This window comes from Temnothorax longispinosus, chromosome 12 (assembly GCF_030848805.1).
Source record: "Temnothorax longispinosus isolate EJ_2023e chromosome 12, Tlon_JGU_v1, whole genome shotgun sequence".
Classification (NCBI taxonomy): domain Eukaryota; kingdom Metazoa; phylum Arthropoda; class Insecta; order Hymenoptera; family Formicidae; genus Temnothorax; species Temnothorax longispinosus.
The window spans coordinates 3083159-3100780 of record NC_092369.1 but is presented as its reverse complement, the minus strand read 5'-3'; the positions used below and the strand labels follow the sequence as shown (position 1 = coordinate 3100780).

Here is a 17622-nt window from a genome sequence, read left to right as displayed (position 1 = left end):
CGTGGCCGTGCATCGTACCACTGGCGTGCATGACCCTTCAATCGTCCTGGAATTAATCTCAATAATCGCTCGGTCGTCCCACTCATATAGCGTCGCCAAATCATCTACATGTTCTATCCATTTTTCGATGACCAAATCATCTTTCGAGGGGTCAAATATGGGGATCAGCAACTCATCCCTCTTATGAATACAAGCACCTCTCGAATGACTCAAATACGATTGTCGATCTAAACTCTCTGCCGTACGTTCTGATCGTTCGTTCCTCCATGCTCTGTCACTGTCCGTTGAAGACGAAGAAGAATGGTGCCTTTCTACGTTCCGAGCCATGTCGGGAATGGTGTCTTCTACGTTTTGCGTCGTGTCGATCCGATTCACGACGTGACTTATGGCGTCCCATATTTACCGCGTGAATTATCGTAATAGACCGAGTTAAGACACGTACTTGTCCTTGTATCCTACTTCTGATATGTAAGAAAATACGCTTGTATCGTAATATAATTTTAATCGTAAAGAAGAGAAATACGTTAAGATCGTGATATTCGTTAATATTGTAATAAACACGTTAATATCGTAATATTCGTTCGTCAACAATCGCGGTATTTTCGCTAGAACAATAGACTCTACTACGTCCGTATCAACCGTTCGCTAGAAGACGTCTGCACACGCAAGGCGCCCCTCCTCCGCAGGGCCTCCTCTCTCGTCGTCTCCCCGCCACGCAGCCGTCCCGCCGCGCCGGCGCGCCTCTCCTCTTGACGCTCTCTCCGGCATCTCCAATCCTTATTGCTAGAGTTTTCGTACATATTATTATTACATATTTATAAGTTTAAAATGTATTATGTCATAACTATTTATAAAATATTCATTATTAATTGTATAATAGAATTGTTATTTGTATTTATACATATACACATGGTGGAAGAACACAGGTGTGCTCATACTCATGACGAATTTCATACGGTTCTGCGCAGATGCCAGATGCAGCCATTTTTAAGTGGCAGTTTCAAAACATTTAAGGTTGTACATACCAAGTGACTTTGTGACATATCATGAGTAAAAAAGTGACGCATATAAAAGGAAGAAAACAAAAAAAATGGGAAAAATTACTAACATTAAAAATAAGTACGCATTACATGTATATGTTTTTATATACTTTGTAATTATATCATATACGTATGCAATATTAATCTCATATATTTTTCAAATTGATTTATTCTTCAACGATTGTCCTTCTTATATATAAATTAAACACAAAAATAAATAAGTAAGGCTGCGGTCCACTTGACGCTACAAATACTTTGGAGCGTTCTTCTTCTCCTTCTTTCTTCATTGAAAGAAAATAGAAGAGGAATGCTTCGAAGCATTTGTAGCGTCAAGTGGACCGCAGCCTCGCACAAGACTCTCGTATGATAGCGTAGCGTAACTTAACGTGGATCAACACACAAGAAACGTATCGGTTAGAGCCTCCGCACAAAACTTGGGGATTTAGAGTTCGGAGGTCAATGAATAGTTTATCCTTTTATAACAAATGTCTATAATTACAATGAACGATATTTACAGCTATTTACAAAGTCTTGATCAATATTATTTCCGCGGGCGAATGCGCGCGGAGAGGGCCGTCACTCGAAGCACGAGCTGAATCCCAAGAGCAGCGAAAGAAACGCTTTATATCAAAGCAGCGCGAGAAACGATTTAAGACCGACCGAATATGTCGAACACGAGATGCGGAATCGTAATAGCTCGCTAATTCCGTGTCGTCGTCGATAGCAATTATCACTTTTTCTCTCTATATGACTCGGAAAACGAATGCCAGGCAGCCCCTGGCGGAAAAAATTTCTATAAATAACTACAAAATTTAACTAGAAATAGAAATTTTTACATTTTTGTTGAAATATTTAATTTTTTGTAAAAATAAATAGTTATTTTTTTTGTAGAAATATCTACGAAATAGTACCACAAATTACAATGTTCTCAAATCAAGAAATTATTGCAAGTAGTATTTTATGAAAAACTACAATTTTATAAAAAATAGTACAAAGATCTACAAATTTTAAAAATTTAAGAAGAAACAAAATCTTAAAAAATTAAAACATCTGCTTACTCTTGTAGAATACTACAATTATTTATAAATAACTATAGAAATCTACTACAATTTACATATCGTAAAACTATGCAACTTAGAATCTAATTCAGTTTTTAGTTTCTCATAAAATACTACAACTGCGTACAAATACTAACAAATACCGATTTTTTTGTACAGCTCAAAAATTTATTGCAATTATGGCTAATTAAAATTTGTAATTTTTAGTTAAATGTTACAAATTTTTACACAAATCTTCCAAAATTTATCTATTATTAATAGCTTCTTAATTCGCAGAAGTCAAAATACTTGTGTTTTTATTTTCGTATAGTCTGTTGTAAAGTCCAATAGAAAAATACATAAATGTACAATTTTTTACCTATATAAATTTCTGATTCGTGAATGATTGTAATTTTGCATACAATACTTTTACGATAAAATACTTTTACGATAATAATATTTTACGATAAAAATATTATTATTTGGAATAATGATCGACCTTCTTCAACGAGATATTGCAGAGCAATACAATTTGAATACACAAAAGAAACTGCTGAAAAAATAAAAAGTGAAAAGCAACGTATGGATGACGAAATTGCTCAATTACGAGAAACAAAAATAGAAAAGTTCGGAACCACATTCAAAATAAATCATCAAATGATATTTACGATGATAGACGGAAAGGTAGCTCAAGCTATAACCCACACGCCTTCATCATCTTCGTGCTTCATTTGCGGTTCTAAACCATCTCAAATGAACAACTTAACAGAAATTAATAAAAGGTCTAACAAAGAAAAGAAGCACTCAAATTAGGAATGTCACCCTTGCACGCACGAATCAAATTCATGGAATGTATATTACATATTGCCTACAATTTGTCTTTCAAGAATAAGTGGTCAACAACGCCAGAAACACGCGTTCAAAAAGAAGAAACAAAAAAAATCATGCGTGTGGTCGCCACGCGCGTTAGAAGTGAAACTTCTGAAGGCAAGGCTTTGCCATAATTTTTCTGAAATTAATACAAAAACAATGCAACGGAATTAGTCACTCCAAGCCGCCCGCAACTCGAAAATATAGTGTTATACGCAGTTCTCACTATATCCGTCTTGCAAGTGCCGTACGCCTGATCGAATTTTCGTGACGCGTTTTCGAGTCGCAAAATCGAATTTACTTACCGATCCAAAAGGAGTTTCAATTTGTACGCCTGTTGGTCGAATTTTCGTGACACTATTTCGTGACGTTTTTTCGTGTTGCACAATCAAACTTTCTACCGTACCAATTAAAGAAGTTTCATTTCGTACGCCATTGGTCGAATTTTCGTTACATTTCCGTGTCGCACAATCGAACTTACTACCGTACCAAAGAAGTTTATTTCGTACGCCCATTGGTCGAATTTTTCGTTACATTTTCCGTGTCGCACAATCGAACTTACTACCGTACCAAAGAAGTTTCATTTCGTACGCCTATTGGTCGAATTTTCGTTACACTTTCCGTGTCGCATAATCGAACTTACTACCGTGCCAGAAGAAGAACCATTCGCCAACGCCGTACGCCTATTGGTCAAATTTTCGTTACACTTTTCGTGTCGCACAATCGAACTTACTACCGTACCAAAGAAGTTTCATTTCGTACGCCTATTGGTCGAATTTTCGTTACACTTCCCGTGTCGCACAATCGAACTTACTACCGTACCAAAGAAGTTTCATTTCGTACGCCTATTGGTCGAATTTTCGTTACATTTTTCGTGTCGCACAATCAAACTTACTACCGTACCAAAGAAGTTTCATTTCGTACGCCTATTGGTCGAATTTCGTTACACTTTCCGTGTCGCACAATCGAACTTACTACCGTACCAAAGAAGTTTCATTTCGTACGCACTATTGGTCGAATTTTCGTTACACTTCCGTGTCGCATAATCGAACTTACTACCGTGCCAGAAGAAGAACCATCTCGCCAACGCCGTACGCCTATTGGTCAAATTTTCGTTACACCATTTGTGTCGCACATCGAACTTACTACCGTACCAAAGAAGTTTCACTTCCGTTACACTTTTTCGTGTCGCGAATCGAATTCACTACCGTGCCTAAAGAAGTTTCACTTCAAAATCATGCGTGTGGTCGCCACGCGCGTTAGAAGTGAAACTTCTGAAGGTAAGGCTTTGCCATAACTTTTCTGAAATTAATACAAAAAAAATGCAACGGAATTAGTCACTTCAAGCCGCCCGCAACTCGAAATGTAGTGTTATACGCAGTTCTCACTATATCCGTCTTGCCAGTGCCGTACGCCTGATCGAATTTTCGTGACGCGTTTTCGAGTCGCAAAATCGAATTTACTTACCGATCCAAAAGGAGTTTCAATTTGTACGCCTGTTGGTCGAATTTTCGTGACACTATTTCGTGACGTTTTTTCGTGTTGCACAATCAAACTTTCTACCGTACCAATTAAAGAAGTTTCATTTCGTACGCCAATTGGTCGAAAATTTTCGTTACACTTTTCGTGTCGCATAATCGAACTTACTACCGTGCCAGAAGAAGAACCGTCTCGCCAACGCCGTACGCCTATTGGTCAAATTTTCGTTACACTTTTCGTGTCGCACAATCGAACTTACTACCGTACCAAAGAAGTTTCATTTCGTACGCCTATTGGTCGAATTTTCGTTACACTTCCCGTGTCGCACAATCGAACTTACTATGCCGTACCAAAGAAGTTTCGTGTCGCATAATCGAACTTATTACCGTGCCAGAAGAAGAACCGTCTCGCCAACGCCGTACGCCTATTGGTCGAATTTTCGTTACATTTCTGTGTCGCACAATCGAACTTACTACCGTACCAAAGAAGTTTCATTTCGTACGCTTATTGGTCGAATTTTCGTTACATTTTCCGTGTCGCACAATCAAACTTACTACCGTACCAAAGAAGTTTCATTTCGTACGCCTATTGGTCGAATTTTTGTTACACTTTCCGTGTCGCATAATCGAACTTACTACCGTGCCAGAAGAAGAACCGTCTCGCCAACGCCGTACGCCTATTGGTCAAATTTTCGTTACACTTTTTGTGTCGCACAATCGAACTTACTACCATACCAAAGAAGTTTCACTTCCGTTACACTTTTTCGTGTCGCGAATCGAATTCACTACCGTGCCTAAAGAAGTTTCACTTCAAAAATACAAGACGCTTTTTATTATAAACTTGGACTGAGGGTAGACATCGTTAAACAAGGTTCCGGATCATCTAAAATAATGACGGAAATACTTCTCGACGATTTTTTGCTGATCCAAAAATCACAGCAGAAATAACTGGAGTTGACGAGGAATTGATCAGAAGATTTTCCACAATATTACAAACGATTAATTGTGGTGAAGAAATAAATTCAGAAAAATTTGGTTCTTATGCGTACAAGGCAGCGGAAATATTTATTGAAAAATATTCTTGGTACTTTATGCCAATTACCGTTTATAAAATTCTTCTTCACGGCAAGGAAATTATAGAAAATGCCTCGGAAAATGCAGCGTTACCTGTTGGGACATTATCGGAAGAAGCTCAAGAGGCAAGAAATAAGGACTATAAACGATATCGACTTAATCATAGTAGAAAATGTAGCCGTCTGTTTACAAATGAAGATGTTATGCATATGATGCTCGTGTCATCCGATCCGTTAATAACTAATTTAAGAAGTAAACCACATCAAAAAATTTAGACTTAAGCGATGAGACGCAAGAATTACTTTGCTCTTATACGTAAATTAAATGTAAATTGAATTTTTATTTAATTTCAATCAAATACTTGTTTCTATCATTAATTTTTAATAAATATACACTTTTGCAATTTTTATAAGTCAACATTGAAAGGTTCTATGATCATTCATTGCATATTTTACAAGTAACATAATTTTTTCCGCGATTCGCGCAAACGGCTCCACTGTGCGCCGCGGCCGCAGCATATCTCCTCTAACTGGCTAGTTCGGACACGAACCATTAGCACGGACGCAAAGCACGGACGCAAACCATGTGCGGTTACCGAGCGAAACGACGTAGTTGAGTTGCACTTTCTCAGGCGGCGCGTCGGAAAATGCGACACACAAAAATTGACGAAAAACGCCGGGATGGCCTCTCTCTCTGCTAGTATATAAAACCATATATGACTATATAAAGTTATATTTAAAGAGATTTAGCCATATAATATTGTTTAAGGGTAATTATTTAGTTTAGGGGCCTCACCTCAAATCTCGATGTAATTATGCTCAATCGACGCGTTTTTGTACGAAACGAAAGAATCTGGCAGAAAAAAGTGTCGCTCTGCCCCGCGACGCGAGATATTAAACGTTAAAGTTGACAGGAATCAGGTTATGATTCCTGTCATACCGACGAGCTGTAGCGACTACTGGCGACTACGAACATGCCCTGTGGCCACATGCGCATGCTCAGTGGCCGCACGCGCATGCAAAACTGCGCCAATTTTAAATGAATCAATCGTGCAGAATAACCAAGCATCTCGATTCAAGCAGTTAGGTCTCACGCTGGGAGTTTCATTAGTTTAATTATGCGTGGGAAGCACACACACACACACAACGGGGGGGTGCGAGGGGGGCCTTCGGCCCCTCCCCTCCCCCGCACCCACCTCGCCGGTAGGCTGCGTGGACCTCGTTTTACAACATAAAGTACATGCTAAGTTGTAAAGCGAAATTATAAAGCACCCCCTCGTTGTGTGTGTGTGTGTGTGTGTGCTTCCCACGCATAATTAAACTAATGAAACTCCCAGCGTGAGACCTGACTGCTTGAATCGAGATGCTTGGTTATTCTGCACGATTGATTCATTTAAAATTAGCGCAGTTTTACATGCGCGTGCGACCACTGAGCATGCGCATGTGGCCGCAGGGCACGTTCAGTGTTGCTACATGTCGTCGGTATGACAGGAATCATAACCTGATTCCTGTCAACTTTAACGTTTAATATCTCGTGTCGCGGGGCAGACACTTTTTTCTGCCAGATTCTTTCGTTTCGTACAAAAACGCGTCGATTGAGCATATTTACATCGAGATTTGAGGTGAGGCCCCTAAACTAAATAATTACCTTTTTTCCCGAGTATATAATCATATATGCTTATATATGGCTATATAATATTGTTTAAGATTATATTTTCCATTTTTTATATGATCATATATAATCATGTATCTACTAATATAAACTAATATAAATAATATTCAATAAAAATTATTCGCCAGTGATGAAATAATTCGGTATAGTTAAACGGCCTGACTGGCAAGTTTTATTAAGTATATCACAACGACGTTTCGACCACTATTTTGGGTCCTTTTCAAGTTATTTTAACAATGATGGATCATTGTGCGTCAATCATATAAAATTCGTGGCGGGTCGGAAAAATACAACGGTCTCATGTGAAGGCCGAAAAACTAAAGGACCCAAAATAGTGGTCGAAACGTCGTTGTGATATACTTAATAAAACTTGCCAGTCAGGCCGTTTAACTATACCGTAATATAAATAAATAAGAGATTTTTTCCCGGGTTATGCGGTTTTAGACATGTGTGTATGTGGTGCTGGATAAGGTTTTTTCTTATAATAACTCGCTTTTTATTTTACAGATAAGTTAGAATAAAGCAGTTTTTTTTTGTAATCGCGCGGCGCGACGTTGGTCCAATAAGCCTATTTTGTAATGAGCCGGCACTGGTTTCTGACATTCACCCGACATTAAGAAAAAATTATATTCGTATATCCGATTTGAAATTTTATTACTCTTTTTAAACTGAATTTGTTTCTTAAGAATTTTTGAAAAATTATATATTTGCGCTGGTTATGACACATGTAGACTATACATATATAACACTTACATCAAATTAAGAAGTAGTCTACCACGTAAGACGGTTGGCTCACGATCCAGAGGTCCCGAGGTCTCGAGTTCGAATCCCATCAAGGTAAGTGTGTTTTTCAAGTACGAGAAAATATTTATAATCATAGGTTGCATCTTAAGAAACAAGTTAAAAAGTAGTAATAAAGTTTCAAAATAAATATAATTTTTTTTATGTCGGGTGAATTTCCTCATTAGAGTGTTTTAATTCTAGTATTTCCTTATAATCTACTGTACTCAAATAGATATAGAAATGTGTAGAATATCAGTATTCGTTGTAGTTTGGCGTAGTTTTACCGAAAAATTTATAGATCAAGATGCACTAAAAAAATACAAAAATTTACAAAAGTGTTCCAATTCTAGCATTTTCATGTAGGATTTTGTAGTACTTCTTAAATTCATGTAGAATTTAATAGATTCTGGCAATTATATTTTATAGTATATTTTGTAGTACATTTTTATTTTTTTTTAAATTTTGTAGAAATATTTCCGCCAGGGGCGCGCCGGGGGCCGGAGCTTTATCAGCTCGCACTCCGCCCCCCCGTTCGCGCTCCGAAATTTCGCTGGGCCAATTGGCTATCGATACCCCGAGACGTACGTCACTTGACAATTTCAGCAGTCCTCGGGGCCGATGACCGATCAGCTGTTTTCGTATATGTCTCCCCCTTTGTCCCGAGCGTTTATCTCTCGCTCAGAGGTTTCCGAGACAAAGGGAGAGTATCGGTACACGCGGAAACAGCGTGACACTGTTTATGATCTCTCGCAACTTCTCGGAGAAACGGCACTTATTCTTCGAAACGAGAATATATTTAGCTTAAAATATCTGAAATAATCCGATTGCGTTGCGAGAGAAATTATGCTATCATTCTGGCCGCAGTTCGATTCCGAACATGATTACATATATTATATATAATCTCATTATATATATATATATATATATATATATATATATATATATAGAGTGTGCCATTTAAAAAAACGCACCTCGATAATTCTTCAACGAAGCATTTTAAGCAAAAATGTTTCAGACAAAAGTTGTACGGTTTCGAGGGGCACATAAGATGGTGTTATTAATTTCAATAATTGCTTGAAGGTCACGTGAAGGTCATCTTCAATTTTTTAAATGGAACCGTCTACTTTTTATTGCATACTCTTGTAGCTTATCTCGAGGGCTTTCCAAAACACTATAATTAAATGTGCTCGGGGGGCGGTAGAGCCTTACCCGGATTTGCGAAAGAGCGAACTCGAAGGACCAGGGGAGGTGTGTAAAGACTCCCCAAAGCGAGATATTTAAGCAAAATGCGACTCACCGTTCGTTGTGCCGTCGACTCTTGTAGGTCCCGTCTCTCATGCAAGCTCGTGGGCGTCACAGGCAGCAAGCAGGCAAGCGGAGAAGGTAGCAAGCAAGGCACACAGAGAAAGCCGGCGATCACACTAGCAGGCAGCTAAATCAATCTCTCGGGCTCCGAATTGTAAAGGCGAGAGTGCTCCGAGACGTCAAGACGTTGAGACGGTTCGACGATGAGTGTCTCGTGCTCGCGGCGCTGGAAAAGTGTCGCGAGCGAGTACTTGTTCTTCAGGCGGGTGCCCTCATGGGGTGAGCGAGGGCAGCACCGATTGGTGAGTCGCGCAAATATCGATTCCGCGTCGATCGCGATCCGCCGACGTTTCGCGCGAGTCACCGAAATACTTAAATACTAGGTATGCGAAAGACTACTATGTACAACGAATGCGAACGGGACTAAACTAACGATTATAATACATGCATCTTGTTTGGCGCACCGCCGTGTATCATAGTGTAAATAGTAGTTAATGATAGGATTGATTTCGTGTTGTCGTTTCACATTGTTAATTGTACGGTTCTTGTATTGATCAGTTATACCGGGTTGAATTATCGCGCCTATTAGCGAAACGTCGGTGGATCGCGATTAGTACACTTGTCGATATTCGCGCGACTCACCCGACTCGTGCTGCCCGCCCACGGGTGGCATCCCCAATTATGAGAAGAATTCGGTACTCGCTCGCGCCGTACTTCGCAGGTGCGCGAGCCGAGAGAACGGAAGAGAGGGACTCATCAGTCGAACGTCGTGAAGCTCACACGTTACCGTTCGCATGTGCAAACTTGGAGTGCTCGGTCGCCCATCGCAGACCACGAAGGCCTAATCGCTTGATATCCTGCCTATCTATGACTGCTTGATATCCTGCCTATCTGTGACTGCTTGCTATCCTGCCTATCTGTGCCTGCTTGCTATACCTGCCGGTCCGTGCCTGCTTGCTATACCGGACTGTTGCATGCTTTCGCCTTGCACGCCAGAGATCTCGCCAACGGGAGGACGACGTCGACACCCAGGAGGCGCCGGGCAACGACACGGTGAGTCGCCTCGCATTTTTGATATTCGTTTGCTTGCTTCGCTTTATTCACTTTCGCGAGGGCACGGGCCCTCTGGTCCTTCGAGAAAATTTGTCGACCAATCGCAAATCCGGGGAGCGCCTCATACCCCCCCGTGCACATCTATATACAGTTTGGTGAGCGCCAAACAAAATGTTTTTTTCGTTAAGTATTTTTCGAGTTACAAGACTTGAAAGTTACAGTACCGCCGGCATTAGCATTACTCAAGGTGTACCACGTGAAAGTTGCCCAGTTGTTTATTTTATTGTAACAAAGTTATTTTGTTGAAGAAGTTAACTATATATGTGAACGCAAAATTTGTCTTCCTATTCTCGCTGTCGAAATAGGGAGTTACCATTTTAAATAACTAATGTAGTTACCTCAGTGTGGAACGATAATCCATGGAAGTCATAATATCTCTCCAATATGAATCTGGGCTCTTCCCTTCCAACAGCACGAATGATATTGTACATAGGGTAGATAGTCCATCAATGAACCAGTTGTACACTATGAACCATTGCAATATTTCATAAATTTAGTGTTGCTAGATTGTGCTTGTTGTCATGCAATGACTCGCATTTGAAACCCTCTTCGGCTCCCCATTCGGCCGGCAAATCGCGCAAAGGACGGCCGTTTGAGATCACATTTTGTGATTTTTGGGTGACAAACTTTGTAAGTTTTTTTTTCGTAAGTTTTACGTATTTTTCATGTTTTTGTTGTTATATCTGTTATTTTTTTTCATTATTCTATAATTTTGTGTGTATATTTAGCTTTATAATTCTGCAAGCAACTTTGTTTAAAATGTATTGAGAAAAAGCAAGTGTTGTGCCGCCAATGGGGATGTGCCGACACAAGGTTCTTTTGGGATTTCGGGTCGGAGAATCAATGTAACACCAAGTATAATAAACTGGAGTATATTTCCCTTTCACAAGTTTATTACAGTTCCCTCAGTTTAATCCCGGTATTCGCGTAACAGAAAATACGTGCGTACGATTGACGTCTCTGAATCGTCACTGACCGACGACTGCCCGCCGATCGTCGGAATCGGCGGTACTTGTCCACGCCTGTTGCTAACTCGGGGGCTCCCGAGTTAGCGCAAGATCTACGCGGTTAGCGTTTCCAGTCGCCTCAAATTGCATCGGACGATCGATCGAAATTGACGTCTGTCGCTAGGGTCGAATTACCGGTAATCCGGCCCTCGGTGTTGCCAAGTGCGATGTGCGTTGTGCGCTCACAACACAAGAGATTGTGTATTGGTCGACATCTGTGGTCGTGGTTGACATATTAATGGAGCTGCCAAGATGGCGGCGGTGGTACCGTTACCAACTTCATATACGATATTTTGTATTCTTGCGCGCTCTGCGGCGACCGCGTTGCGCCCCAGAGACGGATCACGCCGCGGCGGAGTGATACTGCGCATGCGTGAGCGTGCCGGTACGTGCGTGCAGTTCGCCGAGCGGGCATTCAGCGTTCGTCAGTCGTAGCGGATAGTCGTGTTTGATTACTTCTTGCTTTCCTTCGAGAAGATTCGTTTAACTGAGTTGAGCGTTGATACGCTATTGTAATCATCGCGATATTCGAGTCTTTGTACGAGAACTGATAGTTGTTAATACTATCGAGCGAGGCTGTTGCGGTACAGCTAAGAGGAAAGAGGCCAGGATATATAACGATCCTCGACCCGATCAGAAGAAAGGAAGGACGACCGTCGCCATTGCGACGTAATCACTCTAACGAAGGACGAGTCAGCCATATTGGACCGGATAGAATGCCCTTATGGGCTTGGTCAATCCGACCATTAATTCAGGTAACCTTTTTCGATCTCTGGTAAACTCATCGATCTCTTTTGAGTAAACGCTAGCAAATCGTCTAGTGTAATATGATAGACTCGACGTTCTATCATTATCGATCTTTGATTGCCGAGGTCAGGAAAGAACGATGTGAGGAACGCTTCCTCCATCACAATAGGCTTGCAATCTTGAAGATTGTAAGCAGAACGGGCCCTTATTACAGTAAGATAAACTGAGCTCAGTATAATTATCTTTTATTACTTTTTTTATGATTGCATCCCGCGTGGATAAGTTTTTATCTTTTCTGTAAAGCACGTAGAATTACATTGTCGAGATAGATTACCGAAAGAGAATCGTGATTCTGATATTCGTGTGAATACGGCGTTATATTTGCGTATATTGTGGTTCAATCTCGTTGATACGAACATTCCTTGCGTTATTTAGATAAAACGTATTATCTGCGTATGATTCATTATTACTTATTTGAATTCTCTATTAATTTTACTGAGTTTTATTATAAATCGCTATATTACTTATGCGACAACTTGTCTTATTGCTGAAGTTATTGTGTCAATAAATCTAGAAAAGAACGTTATCTTTGATTTGTAGAAACAAGCCGAACAAGCTGTTTAGCGTTATTCTTTATCTCTTTAGAAGACAGTTATTGTTCTTTTGTTTGTGTATAATTTACGTTCCGGATTGGGCGAGTTCACGCGCACGGCGAGCCCTTCGCGACGGATAAGGAAGCGCTACCGCGATCCCGTTCTTATCGACCACATGCGCGATTCCAGGAGCGCTTCGCGACCAATCAAATTTCGCGAGCGTTCGCACATCGACCCGCATATCTATCGAAATCGATTGGCATGGTTCTTCATCCTCGCGTCGCGGCGCCGCCGGAAGCGCAGTAGAGTACGTCTGTAGCCGGCCGGTGAACCACACGTGTCCATATCCGCGAAACCGAAAACGTCGAACCGGGTGGCGGGCCACGCGACAAGATCTCCGCTCGCGCCGACAGGATCTCAGCTCGTGCCGCGACAAGATTTCCGCTCGCGTCGACACGAGATCCGCGCTCGTACCGCGACAAGATTCTCCGCTCGCGTCGCTGCAAGATGTCCGCTGTCAGCCTGCTATCCCGCGTGTCGTAAAAGACACCCGCTCGTCGTACGATATCGTGGTTCACCGCGTCGATTCAGCTTATCCGTCGTCCCGCACCGGACGGTACGTTTTGAGACGCATCTCAGTGCTCTCCGTTGAAAGTTAAGCGCCGTGTTCGGCCGTATTCAGTCTCGCGAGTGACGAGTGACCTGCGCTGCCTTCAGCCGTCACCCCTCGCGAGAATCGTTCTATCTCGCGAGCTGCGAGTGATCTGCGTCGCGCTCGGCCGTCATCCCTCGCGAGAGACAAGTGCAACTTCGCGGGTCGCGAGTGATCTGCGCTGCGTTCAGCCGTCACCCCTCGTGAAAGTTCAAGGTTCAAGTGTATAATCTCGCCGATTGCGAGTGACCTGCGCCGCGCTCGGCCGTCACCCTTCGGGAGAGTTTAAGTGTAATCTCGCGAGTTGCGAATGATCTGCGTCGCGCTCGGCCGTCATCCCTCGCGAGAGACAAATGCAACTTCGCGGGTTGCGAGTGACCTGCGCTGCCTTCAGCCGTCACCCCTCGCGACAGTTCAAAGTTCAAGTGCAATCTCGCCGACTGCGAGTGATCTGCGCCGCGCTCGGCCGTCACCCTTCGCGAGAGTTTAAGTACAATCGTGCGAGTGCGAGTGATCTGCGCCGTATCGGCCGTCCTCCTTCGCGAGAGAAACTCAGATACCACGTTGTGCGCGTAATCTGCCGCGGTCGGCCATTCTACCGCGTGCGAGACATTCCGCGATCATTTCTGTAAGCGCCTCGTGCGCCGTGTGCCGTGATCGGCCATGTTGGTGTAAATCCGCCGTGTCACCGTTCGACACGGCCATTCGCATAACAAGTGCTAGCCATGTGGTGTTCACGTAAACCATGTTTGTGACACCGCAGCAAATAAAGACTTCTCACAGTACAAATAACAAAAATCAAACTGACTGAACTTGCCCGTTCCGCGATCCCACGATCCTACCGCGCACCTAAACGGAGCGCGAACCTCCCTAACCCGCACCACATTGAAGTTAGTCTAGCTTCTGACACGGATGAGTGTCTGGTCTTTCGAGTTTGAAACAATTTATATTCTCTAATTACTTCATCTGGAAGGATTATTTCCTGATTACTTTATTGACGCATTACTTCATTTATGATTATTACTTGTTTATTGATATTTATGTGTACTTTAAGATATGTAAAAGTGTCAATTATTATTAGAAGTAATTTACCGTTGATATGCATAGATTATGCAATATACTTTATATTTGTTTTAATTCTTTCCTTTTTTTGTGACTACTTGTTTGTTTTAAGTAAGTTAACTCTTTGTTTTATTCAGTATTCACATTGATAAGTATTATTTCGAGATTATAAGAAAGTTGGCACTTTAGTTCCTTATCTTATTATTCGTTCAACATATTTGATGATATTTGCTTGTATTAATTTATGCTTATATGTGCATAATTAGAACGATCCTTTCTTTGAAAGAGAGATTGATTTGCATTATTACTAACTACTTAACAATAAATTCAAAATAAGAATATATAAGACTTTCTGAAAGTTATCTCAATAGATACAAGGCATATGATTTAACATTATAAAAGAAAGGATTATTCATTACTAATCAACTTTTTCTCCATTGTATTTAAAACAGCATGTACTTCTGTATGAAACTGAGTGTTTTATGTTAATTGTAATACGATAAGCCGTTTGTCAATCGAATCATAAAATTACACAACCTCTTTGCCTTAAAATAAACGAGTAAGAGTGTCGTTTCCTATTCAATAAATCTAGAGCCTAGGCTCCTGCGCGAGCTTGTACTAAACAAACTTTCTTCTATTTGCATTATTTTACCGTATTTTTTTAAGATTAAAATAAAAAATGTTATTGTTTACAATGAACCATTTTGTTTTTTACTACAGTTATCTGTGTTATAAGTCTTATTAAACTGACTAGTTGTTACAATAAATAATAATCTAAGTGAGAAAAAGTCTGATTAAAAATAATAATTTTGATTGTAAGCTTTAAATAATGAAAACATAACATATATAATTAAGTTAGTTTTAATTTAAAGTCATATTATCCTAATCTTACTTATCATATCTTAGAATTATCTCTTCTCTAAATAAACATTTTAAAACATAGTAAAACTAAAATAACACTAACAATTCATTGTATAAAACACGTGGTTTATTGTTAAAAATGACTAGGTTTATTGTGTACACACCCCTAAACGCAATTAACCATTTGATATTGTTTTAAAAAAATCGAAATTGTGGCTAAACTTTAAAAATAACTTATAAGTCACCTTATACAGTATGTAGCCAACTAAATTCATGAACTATATGCAAAAACACAGATCTCCAACTCCAATCTCCAATAATTGAGAGAGTTATAAACCTCTGAAATTTACATTGTTCATTGTTGGACCTTATGTAATTGTACATCCAATTGAAAATTCCGTGAAAATTGAACTTAGAAAAAATTCTTCGTTTATTTTATAACTTCAGCAATACCAGACTACACAAGGAACGAAATTGTTGATATTCTCTTAGTTCTTAGAAAATGTCGCTGCAATGGGCTTCAACAGTATATCTTTTTTATTGTTTAAAATAATAATATATGTCATATATGTTATAATAAAAATATAGAAAAAATTATGTCATGCATATTTATAATTTTAATAATGAATTAAAGATTGTCATATTTGAATCGAATTTTTTCGCGCAAAAATGTCGTATGACGTCATTATGAGCTATCGATAGTTGACCAATCCCGTCGCCGCATCTGTTCCATCATATGTGCTGATTTACGTCATGTTTAACCTCAAAATTACTATCTGTCATCTGTCTGTATTTGTCATATCTGTCATATACACAAGATGTCAGAAGGAAAAAAGAGACGTTATAAGTCCTGTTTTTTCCGCAAGTGTGGAAATACGACAATTACCACACCTACAAAGAGTTTTTTACCAGTGCCAAAAGGCAAAGCAAGAAAACAGTGGATTAAAATTATAAGAGGTGATGGGCGAGAATTTTCACAACAGTCAGCTTTATACTGTTGCGAGGATCATTTTAATGTAAGTTATTATATATTTACTGTATGTATATTATACTCACACACACGCGCGCACTCACGCACGCACGTACGCACACACATAAATTCAAATTATATATAAACTATTTTATGACAGTTGCAGGAGGATTTGGAAAACTACACTCGAATTTTGCTTGATCCAAGTGCTAATGTTCGCTTGAGAAAAGGAGCTCTTCCAAAAATTAGGAAACAAGCTGTAAATGATGCAGTTTTTAAAGAAAATGAAGCTGAAGCCACAGTTGAGTCTGTAAACAACGTTATAGCCGAAGAAAAAATCGAAAAAACGGAGTTTCATAATATTTTAGAATTGGAATCTGGATCTCCGAAAGTGGAAGAAATTCAATTGCCAATAAAACCCGTAGTATTTAAGAATAGAAAAGTGCAAACAGATAAAATTAATCAATGTCACAAACGGATTCAAATTGACAAAGTTAATATGCGAGATAATCAAATTGATTGCAGACCAACCATGGTAGATGCCCAGATTTCTACATTAACTTGGAAAAGCATCAGTGCTAATATTGTTAGTACGTCAAGTTCAACAAAAGCAACATGTACATCCCTTGATGATACACTCGAGATGTGCGAGGAATTTTTACCCTCTGAAGAAACTAGTGATGAGATATTGCAGAAGAAATATTCTTTAAAAGAAGCATTGGAAAGACATTTACTCTTAATAAAAGAAAAACCAAAAGTATATATTGGACTTCCAGCTAATGGATTTTTCATTATAAATTTATTATGTGAAAAAACAAACATTAGCGTTCGTGACATATGCTTAACATTATCGAGGATAAAGTTAAGCGACACATATTCTTGTTTAGGTGACTGTTTTGGACTTGGAGCAACTAGTGCCAGTGTCATATTTCGCCAGACTTTACCAGTGTTAGCCCTGCATCTAAAAAAATTAATAATCTGGCCTAGTGCTATATCAATACGAAGAAATTTGCCAAGGGAATTTCATGGTAAATATTATAATGTGCAATCGATAATAGATTGCCTTGAAATTGAGATTCAAAAACCAACTAACCCCATACATCAAAGTATTACTTGGTCGGAATACAAAAAATGTAACACATTAAAATATTTAATATCTGCAACACCCGATGGCCACATAAATTTTATATCAGAAGGTTTTGGTGGAAGAATAACTGATGCTGCAATAGTAGAAAAAAGTCAGTATTTATAGAAGCTTCCAGATGGCTGTGCTGTAATGGCAGATCGAGGATTCAAACACATTGATCACATGTTGCAAAAGAAAAAATGTGTGCTAATACGGCCATCAAGTGTATCGAG

General features: G+C 39.8%; 3 protein-coding genes across 4 annotated transcripts in view; 2 read left to right on the top strand and 1 right to left on the bottom strand.

Annotated features, from left to right (window-relative positions):
- The window catches only part of LOC139822648 (gustatory receptor for sugar taste 43a-like), a 215015-nt gene extending 204110 nt beyond the window's left edge, over nucleotides 1-10905 (bottom strand). The window contains exon 1 of one of the 2 annotated variants that reach the window (XM_071794558.1): nucleotides 10710-10905. In XM_071794558.1, the coding sequence (XP_071650659.1) occupies nucleotides 10710-10741 (32 nt within the window). In that variant the 5' untranslated portion in view covers nucleotides 10742-10905. The remainder of the gene's footprint in view (nucleotides 1-10709) is intronic. The other variant, XM_071794559.1, reaches the window with a different exon arrangement.
- LOC139822650 (uncharacterized) overlaps nucleotides 1-17622 on the top strand; it is an 83368-nt gene that overhangs the window by 39926 nt on the left and 25820 nt on the right. The gene's annotated exons all lie outside the window — the stretch shown is intronic.
- LOC139822649 (uncharacterized) lies at nucleotides 14153-17515 on the top strand. The gene is made up of 2 exons (XM_071794560.1): nucleotides 14153-16309; nucleotides 16424-17515. The coding sequence occupies exons 1-2, from the start codon at nucleotides 16112-16114 to the stop codon at nucleotides 17513-17515; spliced, it is 1290 nt and encodes a 429-aa protein (XP_071650661.1). The 5' UTR covers nucleotides 14153-16111.